The sequence below is a fragment of the Suncus etruscus genome, chromosome 4, assembly GCF_024139225.1.
Source record: "Suncus etruscus isolate mSunEtr1 chromosome 4, mSunEtr1.pri.cur, whole genome shotgun sequence".
Taxonomy (NCBI): Eukaryota; Metazoa; Chordata; class Mammalia; order Eulipotyphla; family Soricidae; genus Suncus; species Suncus etruscus.
In genome coordinates this window covers 54,177,801-54,197,031 of record NC_064851.1, presented here as the reverse complement: position 1 = coordinate 54,197,031, position 19,231 = coordinate 54,177,801, and the positions used below count along the sequence as shown (strand labels likewise).

General features: G+C 35.2%; 1 protein-coding gene, 1 non-coding gene and 1 pseudogene across 2 annotated transcripts in view; 1 reads left to right on the top strand and 2 right to left on the bottom strand.

The window, feature by feature from the left end:
* Nucleotides 1–19,231, bottom strand: part of SNAP91 (synaptosome associated protein 91) — a 147,919-nt gene that overhangs the window by 73,255 nt on the left and 55,433 nt on the right. Inside the window, exons 9-11 of the mRNA XM_049772312.1 lie at nucleotides 18,286–18,327; nucleotides 4,101–4,171; nucleotides 1,932–1,937 (exon numbers count right to left, since the gene is read on the bottom strand). Of these exons, the coding sequence (XP_049628269.1) occupies nucleotides 1,932–1,937; nucleotides 4,101–4,171; nucleotides 18,286–18,327 (119 nt within the window). The remainder of the gene's footprint in view (nucleotides 1–1,931; nucleotides 1,938–4,100; nucleotides 4,172–18,285; nucleotides 18,328–19,231) is intronic.
* Nucleotides 13,257–13,360, top strand: LOC126008067 (small nucleolar RNA U13). The gene has a single exon (XR_007495484.1). It is a non-coding gene; the product is annotated as a small nucleolar RNA U13 (small nucleolar RNA).
* Nucleotides 18,853–19,000, bottom strand: LOC126008185 (uncharacterized; annotated as a pseudogene).

The window sequence follows — 19,231 nt, the reverse complement described above, 5'->3', positions numbered from 1 at the left end:
TAGATGTTAAATTCTTTTAAGATGGTAAATCCTCATTTCATGGTTTAAATTCCCAGAATTGTACATAGCACCCATCATTAGATGTCCACTAGAAAACATTTCTATAATATTTAATTTTTGTATAGAGAGTATATACATGTTTTGATGGAGAAACTTCTCAATATTCACATACTGCATATGTTTTTGGTACCTGTAAATAAACAGTACCCTAGTCATTGCCATGAGTGACCCCTAGTGTAGAACTGGAAGTAGTCCCTGAACACTCTTCTATAAGGCCCCCCAAATGCAAAATAAACATATGTATATGTACATACATATGTACACTCTATAAAAACATATCAACTACATGGTTTCCTGAGCACCATGGTGTATAGACTGTTGCACACTGAGCACTATCAGAGTGTTCCTAGTGGACCCCAGAGCTACTTGAACACTTGATTACTGCATCTCTCTTCAGGACTGAGCTTTAAGCCATGGAACCAAATTGACTGAATGGGAAATTCAGAACTGACTTTAGAAAATGTTCCTTGAGCTGTATGTAGGATGCCCCTCTATTTTGTATGAACTAAACTACCAGGATATTCTACCTCTATTCCCATGGATAGTTCTAGCCTTTGCCAAGATTTTCATCAAAAGGTGAGAGAAAGCTTTATTTTATTTGGTCTGTATCTTTAAAAAGCACAATTAGTCACTGATTAAAATCTGAGGGCTTTGAGACTCAGAGAAGTAATAAATCTGCCAAAATCTCTTTCTGTGGAGGAAACTGTTCATTTGTCTTTGCTCATTTCACATTTAATCTTGTCATTGTCCTGATGAAAATATTTGAGCACAGCATATTTGTTCCTGTCATATATATATATGATATATGATATATATATCAACCATGAAAGGTTGATATATATATATAAAACAGTGATATATATCACTTTTTTTACCTTTCATGGTTGATTTCCTACCACATTACCACCGTTCATTTGCCTTTCATAAAAAATGCTATAGTCTTTTACATAAGAGATAATGGCATTTACCAAAAGCTTATACTCTTTGAATAGTTTTAACTAGGGAAATAAAATACATAGTAAAATATATTGGAAAAAATAAGGCACTGATATAATTTTAGAAGAGTAATAATGACCCATATTGCAATCTACCCTTAATTATGCAAAACAGTACAAAGAATTTCACAAAGTCTTACAAGATTAACATAGAAAATGCCAGTTTAATTCTAAGATATTTAATACCAAGTGAAATGGTAAATTTTTATTTGCTCATAATACAATTTTGATTATAAATGCTAACTAGCTAGAAAGAAAAAGACAAGTGTAAAAAAACCTATCAATATCTTTCAAATATTTTCAAATTACAAAAAGAGATACCTTGGGCTTCCTGCACTCTTCATACTTATTAACTTACATATAAAATAAAATTAATTTTTCTTTTGATCTATGTAATTAGAGAAAAAGGCAGTATACTAAAGTTTATCACAAAGTATTGCATATAATTCCAAATACAAGAGTATATAGATATTTATTAATACATATTTGAAAACGCTTCAACATCCAGTTACTTCAGTTTAAGGCTAGACAATATTGGTATTGTAAGTAATTAAAAAATCAGGCTTTTAGTCTTGTGTCCATATACCCTGGTAAAGTTGTCTAGTAAACAAGTGAAAAAGTCTTTCATTTCTAAAATCAAAGAGAAATATATGCACCCTTAAGAGATAATGGTAGTCTTGATCCAATGAGACCAAAAGAAAGTAAAGCCACATTTCAGTATCATGAGAAACCAAAAAGTACAATGAAAAACCATTGGTGTGTGTAATAGTTGGAAATCAGCTTTAAATGTTCTAAATACCAAATGTGGTATCTTAAGAGTGCTTTTTGCATTTTTTGTAATAACCAAATGCAAAAAACATTCAATATAGTACTCACCCTTCACTTAAGTTCCCAGGTAAGCACAAACATACAAAGAAGAAAATTGTTAAATACTAGTTTATTTTAAAAATGGATGAATAAGCAAAAGACAAGCTAAATGCAGTCTCACTGAATTTAGAAACAAAATCTGACAAGTATATTATTATTATTATTTGAAAATAAGTATGTTCAGCAGAAGGTAATTCTAAACAGATCATTGAAAATTTAGGTCTATAGCTGTTTTCCAAAAATAGTTTGTGGTGTCCACTGGGGGGTAGGGTGAGTAGCTTTAAAATATGTTCTTCTACCTTTTAAAAATAAATTTCTTCTGTGACTAAAAGTTACAAAATGGGAAAAATGTGAAACTGCACAGTGTACAGGAATGCTTAGTGGAGTGACTGTGCAGAGAAGGCGATTTTTTCTTGGTTTGCATCCTACTTAGCCAAGACAGAGTATGTAAGGCTACAAAAATTTTTTTGTAATTCCATAGGTAAATGGGCCTTCTGGCATAGAAGCAGGGGGCACCTCTCAAATTCCTAGCCTTTGCTTAACTCCTGTGTTGCTTATTTGGCTTCTCGGGTACTCTAATGGAGGATGGTCCCAGCAATGACTAGGACTTCATCTACTAATGTAATTTTATGCACTCACACATCTTTTCAGTTGTCATCAATTTATGAAGAGGAAGCGGATCTTCCAAGCTACACTGAAGCTGGGGCTGAACCTGGGATGTGATAAAGATGTAGATAGAGCCCTTGAAAGTTCTATCCATTACTTCAAATAGCTCTGTCAAAAATGTATGAGACATTCCCAAAAATATCAGGCTCATCATCAAAATTGTTTTTGTTTGTTTTTTGGGCCACACCCATTTGATGCTCAGGGGTTACTCCTGGCTAAGCGCTCAGAAATTGCCCCTGGCTTAGGGGGACCATATGGGATGCCGGGGGATCGAACCGCAGTCCATCCTTGGCTAGCGCTTGCAAGGCAGGCACCTTACCTCTAGTGCCACCGCACTGGCTCCTCATCATCAAAATTTTGAAACATGCACTAAATCTTATACTAACTTAGAAAAAAATGACAGAAATAACAGTTCATTAATAAAATATGAAAAGTAACATCAAGAAATATGTCTAGGTTCTAAAAAATGCTTAGATGAAAAAGCACAAAGGAACTGTATCTGGATAGCTAGATCGCAGGCAAAATATACTAACTTATGGTCCTGAATAGTCAATTCATGATTAGTGTCTGCTAACTTCTGTTGTCAATCTAAAAGGAGCATAAAATTGTTTTCTACAACAAAATTGGCTCAAAAGAAAGAGTTATGTTGTGCTGCACTCCCAGAACATATTTGTGTGGAGAGGGAAATAGATAAAACATTGGGCAGTTTATAATAAGGTTTTCATAAAAAGATATTTCCAGTATGTACAAAATATACACAGGCTGAGTAGGAGAGTAGACATCCAAGGATAGCAGAAATAGAGTGAAAAACATATATAATACCACACAACACTAGTTTTTGTGAATATACATGTTTGCCATCTGCTAAAAAAAAGAAGTCAAACTTGAAAATATATACAACATGGACTCAAAAAATTAGTGCCCAAACACAAAGAAACAAAAAAGTCAGCAAAATTGTATATTTTTGCTTCCTGATTGCTTCTCTCTCTCTTCCTCTCTTCTCTGTCCCTCTATCAACCTCTCTCTTTTCTCTCTTGATATGGATGAATAAAATGTCAATAAGACAAAAAGCAGTTTGGAAGGCAGAATCTAGAGCCTAGAAAACTATTTGAGTGTTCTGGGGTTGTCTGTGTGTTTGTTTTTGTTTTTCCAGATTGTTAGCAACAGTGCTTTCAAGAGGGCTTGTGAAGTTGTGTTTGTTTTAATTAATGCCCAGTTAGCTTCAGTTGTTTTTAAATTTGAGCAACTTCTTTCTCATTATAAATTTATTTTAAATCAAATGTAGCACTATCAAGTTCTATTGAAATAGGTGCAACCTACTAATTTGACTTATTAAACATATACAGACCACACTATCCTAAATTAATAGAAAAGATGGGAACCCAGAAGAATTACCAAAACCCATGTCCTAAAACTGTAACAGTATAAGTTATAGTTGGGATAAATCTGATTCATATAAAGAATGTCTCAATGGTTTTTCATCTCATAAGGAATAATACAGCTAATGCATACTTGTTTCCAGGTTTCTTTCCTTCTAATGTATTTAGATGTTGTTCAAGGGTCTCCATAAGACTGCTGGGAGCCTATAATAAGAAAGTAAAAATAAACATCTGTATTGCTTTCTTTTAACGCTGGAACATCACTGTAACTTTATATGGTGAAGGCCTGTGGTTGGATCCCAACACAAATGTGATATGATTTTATCAAGATTATTTTGGCATTTAAATATTTAAACTTCATAAAATCTCAGGCACATAAGATGCATACTTAAGTCCACTACATAACAAATAGCATTGCAGCATGATTTTAGTGTAGAAACTACAATATATTTTTTTCTGACATATTACTTCTGTGTAGTAAACCTGATTATGTCAAGTTCAACATACATTTCCATAATAGCAGAGTGCAAAAAGAACACACACTTGTATCCAATAAAATATGTGACTAAAATAATTTATAGAAAATTGAGAACATAGCAAAATTTAACATTTTACTAAAATATTAAGAAACACTGTAAACATTGTAAAAGGAATTAAGTGAGAATTATCAGGATAATACTAAAAATTTTATAGTTAGAAAAAATTAAGATTTGCCTTTAGAAAATACGGCTAGAATAGGCTATAATACATTAGAAAAATCTTAAATTTCAAATCTTTCATTAAAATTTCTAGAATTTGGTTTTATAATAGCATTTTTGGCAATATAAAGTGATGACAAAGGAGAACAGGTAGCTTAATACACATAATACACCTATTCCTCAAGCAGTAGAAATTTAATTTCACCCTTTTAAATTAATTTTAATCCAAAGTGAATATTAACAGTAGCATAGACATTCAAAAATAGCATGTCAAGGATAAAATATATAATATATAATATATAATAAATGTATTTCTTGTAGTTGTTTTTAATTACAAAATTAGTTTTAAAGGGCTATAAATTTTAAATAGTTCATATAATTCAAAGAAATTTATAGAACTGCATTTTACATTGTACATGTAGTTAGAAAATAAGAACCCTACATAAAAAATTGGATAAAATGGAAGTAGTAGACACATAGTAGACTATTCCAAAAATTCAGTTTACATTTTTTGCCATTGCACATAAAAGAGTTTCCAGAACAAACCACAGGCTGGGGACAACTCGAGTATGCATAAACTCATGAAAATAGATAATAAACATAGAAAGCCTAATAAAATCAATACAGCAAGGAAACATACTGCAAAATAAGCACCTGTTATATTTCTGTATGCAATGACAAACTAAATGAGAAATAAAAGTAAAAGACAATTTTACTAAAAATAGTGATTCTGGGGTTTGGAGTGATAGCACAGTGGTAGGGCATTTGACTGGCATGCAGTTGACCAGGATGAACCCAGGTTGATTCCTGGCATCCCATATGGTCCCCTGAGCCTGCCAGGTGTGAATTCTGAGCGCAGAGCCAGGAATAACCTCTGAGCACCACTGGGCGGGGCCCAAGAATAAAAAAAAAATAAAAGTGATTCAAATACCTAGGAATCAAGTCAAAAATTATGAAAATTACTTAAAGAATGAAATTGTTACTCACTATTGACAGAAATAGAAGAGTATACCAAAAAGCAGAAAAAATCCCTTTGTTAAAATAACCAACATCTATCCTAAACTAATTATACAAATTCAATACAATTTCATAAATATTTATACAACATTCTTCAGGATTTAGATTAAGCTAAAAAATGTGTGCAATAACAATATTTCCCAACTAGATGCAAATCTGAGAAAAAGAATACGAGTGATATTATCTTTGCTGTCTGAATTGCCCTATAAAACTATAGTAATTGAACATGTGCAATACTGGAGTAAAGATAGATTTTTAGATCAATGGAAAGAATTGCAAGTTCAGAGATATGCCTTTGGTTTAGATTTACAGAAATCTCATCTATGACAAAAGAACTAGGGCTAATTATTAAAGAGGAAACAAAGCCTTTCAACAAACAGTGTTGGGAAAAATAAGCCACATGCAAAAAATTAAACTGGATTCACATCTCATGCCATAAAGAAAAGTAAATTTAAATTGGATCAAAGATGCTGAGATAAGATCAAAGTCCATAAAATACATTGAGAAAAACATATAAAAAACTGATCAGAGATGTTTTTAGTTATTTAACTCATTGGCAAACATGACAAAATCAAATAATAAACCAAATTTAGAACTTTTTACCTAACAGAAGAAAACTCAGTATAAAATAAAAGAATATCTTCCGAATGAAAGAACATATTTGCAATTCATATATCAGACAAAGGGCTAATATCTAAGATATATAAAGCACCAACAGAGTATAACAAAAATTCAAAATAACCCCATAAAAAATAGAAAGAGGAGCTAAATATACACTTCCCAACAGAAATGAATGGATGGTTGTTAGGCATATGAAAACATTTCAGCCTCACTTTTTCCATGGAAATACAAGTCAAACAACAGTATTATCTCATACCACTGAGAATAGCATATATCCTGGGGATGTAAATAAGAAATAACCCTCATATACTGTTGGTGGTTATGCCATCTGGTTTTGCCTCTGCAGAAAACAGTATGGAGATATTTTTTAAAAGTAAGAATAAAAATGCATATGGCCCAGTGATTCTACTTCTAGGCATTTATCCTAGGGATCTATTTCCCAAATGCAAGAACATTTATTGAAAAATATGCACACCTATGTTCATTGTAGTTATGAATATAATTGCCAGAATGTGAGAACTGCCCAAATGTCCCAAAACAGATGAAGACAAAGAAGTAGTGGCATACATACACAATATACTATGCAATACTAAGAAAAGATATATCTTGTAGTTTGCTTCAATTTATACAGAACTGGTATCATGTTAAAAAAAATAAGAAAGGGAGAAGGACCAAATACTGTTTGATCTCACTCATTTATGATATAGGAGCAAAATAAGGAAAGCAACATATGGAATAATGACAAACACATAGCTGTGGATCACAAAACAGTGCAGGGAGAAGGAAAAGTGAAAAAGAAAAGGAGGAAAGGAAGAAAAAAAAAGAGGCAGATGAAGTAATGGTGAGGACAGTATTGGACGATTTTGAGTACGTTGGTGATGGTAAGGTACATACAGTAAATGGTTGATATCAAAATGAAAACATTAAATAACATTATAATCATGTTGCCTAAACTATAACAATAAGTATATAATGAAAGTTTCACTCAAAATAAAATTTTAAGACATAATTAAAAATTTCTCTATAGAATAGTAAATTACAAAGTTATATTGAATATGATATAATGCATAGTATAACTTCACAAAGAACATAAAAGTGGCTTTAAGAACAATGATGTAGTTCAAAGTATAAGATGACAAACTTTTGCATGCACAAAGCTCTGACTCAGCATGGCCCCCAAGCTCTGCGGGGTATTGGCTTGCTGTCCCCAAACCCATGAGGCCAAGCAGCACTTAACAGAATTGTAAAGTCTACACTACCTGACAAGTATCACTGAAGTGGTAATGAGACCATATGCTCTACCAAAAGACCCTCTACCCCAATACTTTTAGACAAGATATCCACCTGGGATGTGCTGGGGAAAGTCCTGAAGTGCCAGCACTGGTCACATAGGCCTTTATTCTGCCATTTGAGTGATATTCCTTGACCTTTAATAATTTTTTTAATTTTTTATTATAATAATTTTTATTTTGACCAAAGTGGATTACATATTTTTCACAGTAATATTTTAGGTACATATTGACATTGAATCAGGGGAAATCCCTCCACCAAAGTTGTCATCCCTCCATCCTCGTTCCCAGCATGCATCCAATATCCCCTTCCCTAACTCCCAGGCTGCTAGCATAAGTGGTCCCCTCTGTTGCTAGCTTGTTGTAGATTGGGTATCGATTCTGTTGTCATTGGCTTTGGATTTGGTGTTTAAGTCCCATCATTTTTAATTCACTTAGTGATCATACAACTGTTTGGTCTTGGTACCCTCCATTATTTTCCCCTCAATTTGTGAGGTGGAACAAGATGGTTCAAGTTATGCGGTTCTGTTTGAAGAAAATAAAATAAAAATGGGGCAAAAATCAACAAGAAAAAAATGGGTGGAATCCTTTTAGAGGCTATAAATATCAATTTGAAAGAAGAAAGGGAAAAAGGAGATGAAACACAACAACAATGACCTTTAATAAATTTTAAAGAAATACTTATTCCTGATTATTTCAAAATTGTTAACTGATCACCACTATCATCATAAAGGGCCATAGAAAGTGGACCTTGGAAATTAAATTTTTTATATTTTTGTTTTTGTTTATTTTGGGTTATACCTGCAGTACTCAGGGGTTACTCCTGACTCTACACTCAGAAATCTCACCTGGCAGGCTCGGGGGACCAAATGGGATGCCAGGATTCGAACCACTGTCCATCTGCATGCAAGGCAATCACCTTATCTCCATGCTATCTCTCTGGCCCCAAATTTTTTACATTTCTTGTCATAAGACTTAGGCGATCTGAGTATTACAAGCATTGTAGATAGAAATGGTGATTCTGTGAGAAACTTGTTTTAGAGAAATGCCATTGATAGTCACAAAATGAAGAGCAAACTTGGAATAACAACAAAAAAGGGTAGCATTTCTCCAGGAAGGTTTTTAAGTTACCTTAAAACAAAAATATCACAAAGCAGAAAGGGACTTTGCAATATGATTTATTTTTACAAGGTTTCTTTTTTTTTTTTTTTTTTTTTTTTTTTTTTGGTTTTTGGGCCACACCCGGTAACGCTCAGGGGTTACTCCTGGCTATGCGCTCAGAAGTTGCTCCTGGCTTGGGGGACCATATGGGACACCGGGGGATCGAACCGCGGTCCGTCCGAGGCTAGCGCAGGGAAGGCAGGCACCTTACCTTTAGCGCCACCGCCCGGCCCCTTTACAAGGTTTCTTAACTCTACAAAACATTGAAAAATATTAAATAAAGTTAGTAATTACAAAAAAATCATAATAGTTGAGAAAAATTTGACCAAAAATAGAGACTATAAAATTGACTTTTGTCCTGAGAAGGTAAGGGTGGGGTTCTACTGCAATACATATGAAATTAAATTTGGAATAGTTTAAAGTTTTATTTATTTATTTATTTATTTTTATTTTGACCAAAGTAGATTACAAATCTTTCACAGTAATATTTTAGGTACATAGTTGTAACTCCACCCTGGATTTAGGTGTACCTATCTGAGACCTGCCCATTTCTGGGAGGGGTCTTGGGAACTGATATTAGGTGTGACCTTACCAGCCAAACCCCGCCCATTCCTGGGAGGGGTCTTGGAATAGGTAGATAAACCCTTGAGCCAGGGGATTAGGGGTCTGCCCTGCTGGGCTTGTCTGCCCTGCTGCTCGCTCTGGCTTTTGGATCGTTGCCTCTTTTGGTCTTTGACCAGGATGGAGGTCAAAGGAAGATGGCTGAAAGGAATTAAGATGCAGGGTAGCCTAGAATGGCTGAATGCTTAATTGGTTATGATATTGGCCACACATGTGGTGAATAGGGCATAAATAAAGCTGATGCTTCCTGATGCCTGTCTCTGAATGAGTCTGATTCCGCCATTCATCTGGGCCTGAAACCCGCCGGCTGGATGGGGGTTGCGGAGCCATGTGGCCTGGGATGGCATCCACTTCCATCCAGCCCCATCATTAATTATTTAATTCATCATAATGGCGCTCGAACTGTAATTTGAATCCTGAAACCAAGAAAACAGTGATGATGGTGAGATACCTGCTTTTGAGTTTCATTTTGGCTTTTTTCAGTTGCAGTGAGCCCAAAACTTGGGCTACCACGTGAAGCCATTTTCAAAGATGGCCGACACCCCTTATGGGGGCAAAAGGGCAACTGAAACAAGGGAGGTGAAAGCTTGTATCACCTCCGTCCCAGGCCCAGGCCCAGGACTGAGACTTTGTTACAATAAACAAAAACCTCGGCCTCCTCAAAGACTGATTAAAAGTCTAAATTGGAAATGGAGGAGAAAAAAAGACTATTGAAAGTGGACTGATTTTCTGAGAATAACCTTCGGCTTGAATTTGGATTTCAACTTTGAAAATTTCGGACAGGACTTTTAAAATTCTAAACATCGCTGCAAAGAAGCAGCGGCCAAAACGATCAGCAGAAAATGCCCGTTCTGCAGGCAGCTACAAACAGCACAAAACATGCGCCCTGCAGCAAAAAAGCAGTGAAATAATCAGCCCAAAAGTGCTCGGCTCAACTCTGCTCCGGAAAAGCGGCAAACCTGTATTCCACCCTCCAAATCACAAAGGTGAAATGGCGCGAGCGAACCGGCCTGCAGAAAGTTTACAGAAGCCACGTGGTGAGATCAGCGTAGAACAAACCAACATCTGGACTTATGATTTTACGTGTAGGGACTAAGTGGGTAGTCATATATTTTACTCATAGTTGGTGATGGGATAAGTTTTAGTTAGTTAGTGATTTAAAAAAAAATAAAAAGAGAAAGGGAGTAAAAACAGCTTAGCCCATTTAAAGATCTGATTTCTAACCGCCTGCATCTTTGTCTTGTTTTAGTCATTTTCTTTATAATTTAAATGTGTTTTGTTTTCCAGTTAATATTTTCAATTGCAAAATGTTTTACTGTGTGTATTTTAATGTACTTAGCCTGTTTTTAAAATGTATGTTATGCATTTATGCTTTAGTACTTGTGTGTAGGGAAGGTTAATAGGAACAGAAAGTTCCCCCAATATAGTTTAAAAGTATAGGAACATGAAAGTTCCGGAATAGTGCTTGGTAGAAAAAAGCATTAAGAGAATATTAAGTTACAGGTGTATAGTATATTTTGCAGAAATGTTATGTTTTTGAAAGGGGCTGGTATATTAATTTTCACTTTATTACGTTGGTGCATGAAAATATTAACCCACCTTTGGCTAAAGGTGGAGTCAGAATTACAAAAGGGTCTTTATAATTCAGAAAGGGGGGAAATGTAACTCCACCCTGGATTTAGGTGTACCTATCTGAGACCCGCCCATTTCTGGGAGGGGTCTTGGGAACTGAATATTAGGTGTGACCTTACCTGCAAGACCCCGCCCATTCCTGGGAGGGGTCTTGGAATAGGTAGATAAACCCTTGAGCCAGGGGATTAGGGGCTTTGCCCTGCTGAGCTCTCTGGCTTCTGGGTCTCTGCCTCTTTTGGTCTTGGACCAGGATGGAGGCCAAAGGGAAGATGGCTGAAAGGAATTAAGATGCAGGGTAGCCTAGAATGGCTGAATGCTTGAAAGGTTATGAGATAGGCCACACACATGTGGTGAATAGGGCATGAATAAAGTTGATGCTTCCTGATGCCTGCCTGGATGAGTCTGATTACGACGATCACCTGGGCCTGGGACCCGCCGGCTGGATGGGGGTTGCGAAGCCACGTGGCCTGGGATGGCATCCACTTCCATCCAGCCCCATCATTAATTATTTGATTCAACACATAGTGACATTGATTCAGGGGAATTTCCACCACCAATGTTGTCCTTTCTCCATCCCTGTTCCCAGAATGCATCCCATGTCCTCCTCTTTTACCCCCCAGGCTGCTAGTATAAGTGGTCTCCTCTGTGTCTAGCATGTTGTAAATTGGGTATTGATTCTGTTGTCATTGGCTCTGGATTTGGTGTTTTAAGCTGATCATTTCTTTATTTCTACTTAATGTTCATATGACTATTTGGTCTTAGTACCCACCATTTGTGAGGCAGAACAAGATGGTTCAAGTTATGTGGTTCTGGTTGAGGATAAGAAAAAAATATATAATAAAATGGGGCAAAAATCAAACAAGAAAAAAATTGGAGGAGTCCTTCTAGAGGCTATAACTATTAATTTAACAGAAGAAAGGGAAAAAAGAAGAAAAACATAACAACAATACAAAAAAGATAGAAAAATCAAACAAAAAACTCTAAAAGCTTCAAAGCAATATAGACAACAAACACACAATAACCACGGTCCTGAAATAAAAACAAAACAAAGTACAAAAAAACAATAATATCAAAACTAAAATAATTAATTTGTGCTTATCTCTTTTTTTTTCTTGCATAGGCACAGTAAATATTGGGAAGATTAGAAAGGGAATTCCCTTTGTCTAAGAGATACAGGGTTTCTCCACCCTTGAAGTATACTGTCATAGAAATAACTACAAGCTCCGTACATGCTCTTTTACTCTCCCTAGGGTCCTTTTGTGGTGCCTGGAAACTTTCCACTCCATCATGGATGATAATTTCAGGCCTCTGTAGCTAGAGATCTTGATATTTGTGCAAGTCAAAGGATGAAACCTATGATGGAGTTTTTCTTTACAGTTCTAGAAGTTCTGTTCCGTCACTGTTGTTTTAATCAGTCTTCTGTAATTGGTGGTCTTGGTTTTTGCCCCAATCCTAGGACGAAGCCTAGGACAGAGTCTTTCATTATGTTTCCAAAAGATCTGCTCGGTTGCAGTTGTTTCAGTCAGACCTCTGGAATTAGAGATCTTGATTGTTGTACATATCATACGCCAAGGCTAGACTAGGTCTTTTTTATTGGTCCCAGGATAAATTCTGCCCAGTGTCAGTACATAGTGACATCTACAGTCTTCTGTAGATAGCAAATTTGGCTTTTGTACAGATCAAAGGATGACATGCCTTCTAATTTCATCTTAACTGTTAGGAAGTGAGGTAAGACTACCTGTCTAAGACCAAGTTTTTGCCATTTCCTCATTGCCAGGATGTCATATCAAAACCAGCACATTTTGGTGTCAGAGCAGTATTAGAGAATTTTCCAGAGGGAGATTGGTTCCTGGAGCTGTTGCAGAGAACTGTGTCAGATCTATGTCTGGGATCTAGGGTTCAGGGTTGGACAATCACTGTCTAAGCACCTGGAATCTAAATTGGGTCCACATGATATATGTTCAAGATGGGAGGTGCCCCTGTGTTGTATGAGTTCTTATCCCTAGTAGATAAGAGCTTGTTTCTATATGTAAAATTTCCCCTTTTTTAGTATGCTTTTGCAAGAAGACACGGTGCTATATTATATTGCTGGTGCATTTGGGGAGGGGGGTTAGAATGTCAGACTCCATCATCTCTGTGCCTGGTTTTGACCTGAGCTATTATCCCAGGCAAGACTTTTTCTTGGAGGTTTTTGTATCAAGCAGAACCAAAACAGGTGGAGTTAAAGAAGAAAAGAAAACAGAAGCAAGGATATTTTTCCAGTTCATAAGCATGATGATCAGGTTTTCACGTGTCTGTGTGATATGTGCCTCCCTTCAACCTTGTTACGATGTCGGCACATGACCCTTCTGACATAAATGTAAAAAAAAAAAAAAAGAAAAAAGAGGAAAAAACAAAACACAGAAACAAGACCAAAAAGGAAAAAATAAAGGAACATTTTAAAGTTTTAAACATACTTTATATTTCTTATAAGGATATGAAAATTTTAATAGAAATACATTTATAAAATGCTTTGGGGATAATAAAAATATTTCCTAGGAGTGTAGGAATATTGTCCTTTTACACTGTATATATAAGCATTGAGTATATTATGCATATAACAGATAAATTAAAACTGTTAAACAGTAGTGGAATGCCTCTATTACTGCAAAGGGAATTTGCATAGTTATTATCAACAATATGTTTAGCTCCTTATTTTCAAGTATGCCAAAGTCACAAACTATACATATGGAAATACCAATCCAAATTATGAGTCAGCCTGTGAAAACTAACAGATAATAGTAATATATCAATTTATCAATAGATCTGTGGAACAGTTTTAAAAGAATTGTCTTTGCCAATAGTTTTCTGATCAACCAGAATGTATGATATCAAAATATACATTTTTTCATATGTGAATATATTTTATATTTGAAGAGACATGCACATTTCTAACAAGAAATATTTTTAATAATTTGAAAAATCTTTTTGATAATAAATACAGGATCAAAAATTCAGCACACACTTTTTTGTTTTTGTTTTTGTTTTTTTGGGCCACACCTGGTGGTGCTCAAGGGTTACTCCTGGCTGTCTGCTCAGAAATAGCTCCCGGCAGGCCCAGAGGACCATATGGGACACTGGGATTCGAACCAACCACCTTTGGTCCTGAATCGGCTGCTTGCAAGGCAAACGCCACTGTGCTATCTCTCTGGGCCCTCAGCACACACTTTTGATTAATTTATTTTACATTCTAAAACATTGCTAACACTAATTTAGAGAGTGGGTCAGGTGGACAACCAAATATCATTCAAATTTTTATCATTAGATCTGAGAAATCTTTTGAAAACGAGAACATTTTTCATTCTAATACTTTACTTACTTCCTTTCTATAATAAAATACTTTGAATATTTGAATTTTTATTGATAGTCATTAATGACTTCAATGTAAACAAGATAAGATATATACAATTTTCTTTTTTCTTTTTTGGATTTTGGGCCACACCTGGTAGAGCTCAGGAGGATTATATGGGACACAAGGGATTGAAAATAGGTTGACAATATACACCCTACCCACTATACTATATATTTTTTAAACAGACTGAAGAATGCCACATTGGTATTTACTGTGCACTTTACATGCTGAAAGACATTGATTAAATCCCTCTATTCTATCTTGTTGTGAAAAGATTCTAATACCTTTTCAATAGAAAGCTCTCTCATTTCTACAGCCTTTGGGAAATTTTGTTCATTGCCATGGCTAGATTTAAAGTAATTCTGGTCACAGAGAAGCCTGCAGAGAGCAGAACTCTATCTCAGAAGTATTAAAATGGGGTCGGAATGGTGGTGCAGGGCGCAAGGCTGCCTTGTGCGTGCTAGCCTAGGACGGATTGTGGTTAGATCTCCCGGCATCCCATATGGTCCCCTAAGCCAGGGGCAATTTCTGAGCATATAGTCAGGAGTAACCCCTGAGCGTCACCAGGTTTGGCTCAAAACCAAAAGAACAAAACACAAACAAACGTGTTAAAACTGAGCCCACATTTGGTACATCAGACCCATTTCCAGATTCTGTCTAAAGCTGTAAATCTGAATTAGCTCACGAACTTGAAAAAAATCCAATTTCTGAAATATTTCTGTCTTTGATGTAAGATATACACTAGAGAAATGAACCAGAGACTCCTTTATGAAGTTACTTAAAAATAATTTACTGAAATTATACAGCTCTTCAAATCATAACAAAGGAAATAGTGATGTCAAGTTTTAACATCCATACCACCACATAACTTCCAATGAGAGCAAAATCTTATTTTCTTTAAGGCTGTGGTCTCTGGCCCCAAATCATAATACAAAACATCACTAAGTAAAATAATATGCCCTTTATGGAATAAGTGTGGGCACCCTCTCCCTAGCTTCTCATACTTCCAGAAGTCCTCGAAGCCAAAACCACACCCTAGAAACACTGTTTCCATGTCTTCATTCAGCCAGTTCCATAATCTCACGCTGTTCTTGAAAGAGATGTATATCAAACTGTGAAAAATTGGGTACACTGACCATGCAACTGAAAATAGCAATTTTGGAAGGAGAGGGCAAGACAAGTACCGATATGCCAAAGCCACACCAGCTGCACCCACCACCAACAGCCACTGCATCAACAATGGCTCATGTCCCACGAAGCCACTTCTATGTCCCACAAAGCCAATACCAGCCATAGAGCTTAGAATTCCTGGACCATGTGTCCACAGTTCCAAATATCATCCCACCAGGGACACACCAATTTAGCCATGAAAGTGGATTCAAAGCCACCTAATGTTCAGAAATAAATAACAGAAAAAACTAGGAACAATTACTTAGCAAACCTTTTGATAATGGCATCATGACCTTTTTGCTAAATAAAATCACTTTTTATAATTTTTCTTATTGCTGTACTTTAAATATATAATCTTATTTCCACTTAGCTGTAAACAAACAATATAAATATATTATTTTGTTCTTTTCAAGAGGGTAGGATTGGGAAAGAGACTCGGGACAATTGAGGTATTTTTCTATTGTGATGGGATTGGTTTTGGAAAACGTCTTATGAATGACAATGTAATAAAGTTTTAATTTTTTTTTTGTTTTTTTGGGTCACACCTCAAGGGTTACTCCTGGCTATGCGCTCAGAAATCACCCCTGGCTTGGGGAGCATATGGGATGTTTGTCCTAGGTTAGCACGAGCAAGGTAAATGCCCTACCGACTGTGCCACCGCTCTGGCCCCCAAACTTTTAATTTTAATTTAATATAGTTTTATTTATTTTAAATAAAGTAATTTATCAAAAATATTACACCTTGAACATTTTGAGTTATTTAAATCATGAACATTATCTTATGATTAAACATTAAATCCAAGTATGTGAATTTTTTCAATTATATGCTAAAAGTTCAAATTTTTAAAACAAAATGGTATTTAAGTTTTGGGTTATTATTATTGTTATTATTATTACTGGTCACTATATTGTGAGTTCACACCAAGTGGTGCATTGGGTGAGTAATGTTTGTGAGACCTCATTGTTGTTTTGATTTATATCTCCCTGATGATTACTGATGTGGAACATATTTTCATGTGCCTTTTGATCATCTGTATTTCTTCTTCAAGAAAATGCCTGTTCATTTCTTTTTTTTCATTTTTTAAGGGGGTTAAGATGTTGTTTTCTTTTGCATTTCCATTACTACCTTATATGTCTTTATCAGAGAGATATTGGGTGAAAAGTTTCTCCCATTCTGTAGGTATCTGTATCTCAGTCACTGTTTCCTTTGAAGTGCAGAAGCTTCTCAGTTTAAATGTAGTGCCATTTGTTTATCTCTGGTTCCACTTGCTTGCTCCTTAAAGATGCCTTTATTTTCATTGTCATAGAGTGTTTTGTCTATGTTTTCCTCTATATACCTTATGGTTTTAGGTCTAATATCAAGGTTTTTAATTCATTTTTATTTGACATTTGTACACGGTGTTAAAGAGCAGTTTGGAATTGACCAGTTTTCCCAATACCACTTGTTGAAGAGACTTCCCTTGCTCCATTTTGTGTTTTTTTCCCCTTTATCAAAGATTAATTGGTTATACAATGAGGGGTCAGCTTAAGAATACTCAAGTCTGTTCCATTAACCTGGGAGTTTGTCTTTTTTCCAATACATGCTGTTTTAGTTACTATTGTTTTACATTTGTCATGGTATTTTACGTTCTTGATGAGTCATTGGATCTGATTTGCTAGGATTTTGTTGAGATCTTTGCAGTACCTCTGTTTGTTTTTGGTATCAGGGTGATGTTGGCTTCATAAAAACTATTTGGGAGATTTTTTCTTTCTTTAATTTCCTGGAAAAGTCTAATAAGGATTGGCATTAGGTCCTCTGAGCTATTTATTGTTTATCTGTGAAGCTGTGTATTCTTCCTTCAACCCTGAATAAAAGTCTGGCTGGATGAAGTATCCTTGGTGAAGCATTTATTTCATTGAGATTTTTTACTATGTTCCATGATTGGGAAAGTCATAATACTAGTTCATAAAATACATTCAGAAACTAGCTAAGTAAATATGATAAAATAATTTCTAGGAATATTGGTGGGACTTGTTGGAGTAAAAAGTCTTTAGCCTAAATTGGTATGACATATCAGACTTCACCCTTAACCACATGGATCTTTTTTAATATTCAAAAACCCACCTTGGCAGGAAGAATCTTTGGATAGGCTCTTTTACCCAACCTATTCTCCACCAATGGGGGTGTCCTTCCAATAACTATTATGGTGCCAGTGGACACCCCTCTACCATCTCCCCACTCTCATGAAAAGGGACCCATGTTTCATCTCTCTCCAGCCTGGTTTGAATTATTTCATGCAACTGCTCAGTTTCATATCCATTTCCCCCTTTCCCTTGGGATCGGGATGTGAGAATTTATCCACACTTCCACAGTTGGTACTCAAAAACGGTAGAAATGCCCTAATTATTATGTTTACAAAAAGTAATTTTCATTAGCAAAAGCAATTTTTCATTGATACAGCACTTTTAAACATTATTCAATGCTTCTTTTTTTAATTCAAGTTCAAAGATGAAAAGAAAAGATTAGAAAGAAAACTGTTTTAGTTTGGAAACTCTGAATACTAATTCAAAAAGTACATTCAGATACTAGTTTGGTAAATATGATGAACATTTTCTAAGAATATTGGTAGAACTAAACTGAAAATTCATGGCATTATATGCCAAAGTTAGTAGCATTTAAGTCAAGCTATATAATAATAGTTTCATGCATATTAAGTCTTACATTCAGTGAAGCACTTACCTGAGTGAGATCAGGAATGTCACCCTTATCAATGCCAACTTGCTGTGGATTAAAAAAATATATATATATATACTTAATAAGAATTTTCAAAGTCAGTCTGAATGTAATAGATCATGTACATAATTATTTGCACCTACAGTTCATCATTTATATAAATGATAATTATTTCAATAACACTTTTATCATACAGTATTTGTTTACTATTTATTGACTTATTATTGGCTTATATTTTAAAATTTCAATAGTTTAGTTTCATACCTCTCCATTATAATGCCACCACTTCTTCCGCTTTTCACAACCATAAAACCCCACTGTATTGATTCATCTAATCACACCCCTTTCCTTTACTTATAGCAACAATTTTAGTTTTCACTGAGTCCAGGAACTAGCTTTGTTTTTGTTTTTAGGTAGTCATCTGCTATGATAATTTAATAATTCACATTCTACATGTGAATTAACCATGTATTCCCAAAGGCTACAATATCATCTTTTATAGTAGAAAGAAACATTCCATTGATTCTACAGGCCATGCCTTTTTATTTAGTTATCCACGAATCAATGTTTAATTTGATTTCACGTTTTTGTTATTATGAATTGGATTGCTATCAACATAAGGGTGCGAATGTTTTTCAACTTAGTTTTTCACACCCTTTGTCTAAATTCAATGGGATAAGGAATTCTACACTTGATCATAGCCAAAAGGCTGAGAAGCAATGCTGTATAAGGAATTCTATCATTTCTGGAGAGGATGAACTGATTTACATTCCCACCTACAGTATACTATGGACAAAATATTTGTCTCTACATCCTTGCCAACTTTATTATTTATGATTTTGTGATGTACAATACTGTTAAGGGTGATTTATCATGTATATTATTTCAACACCACACCTATCACAAGTATACCCACATTCTTCCCTCAAAGACCCCAATGTTCTCTTTCAAC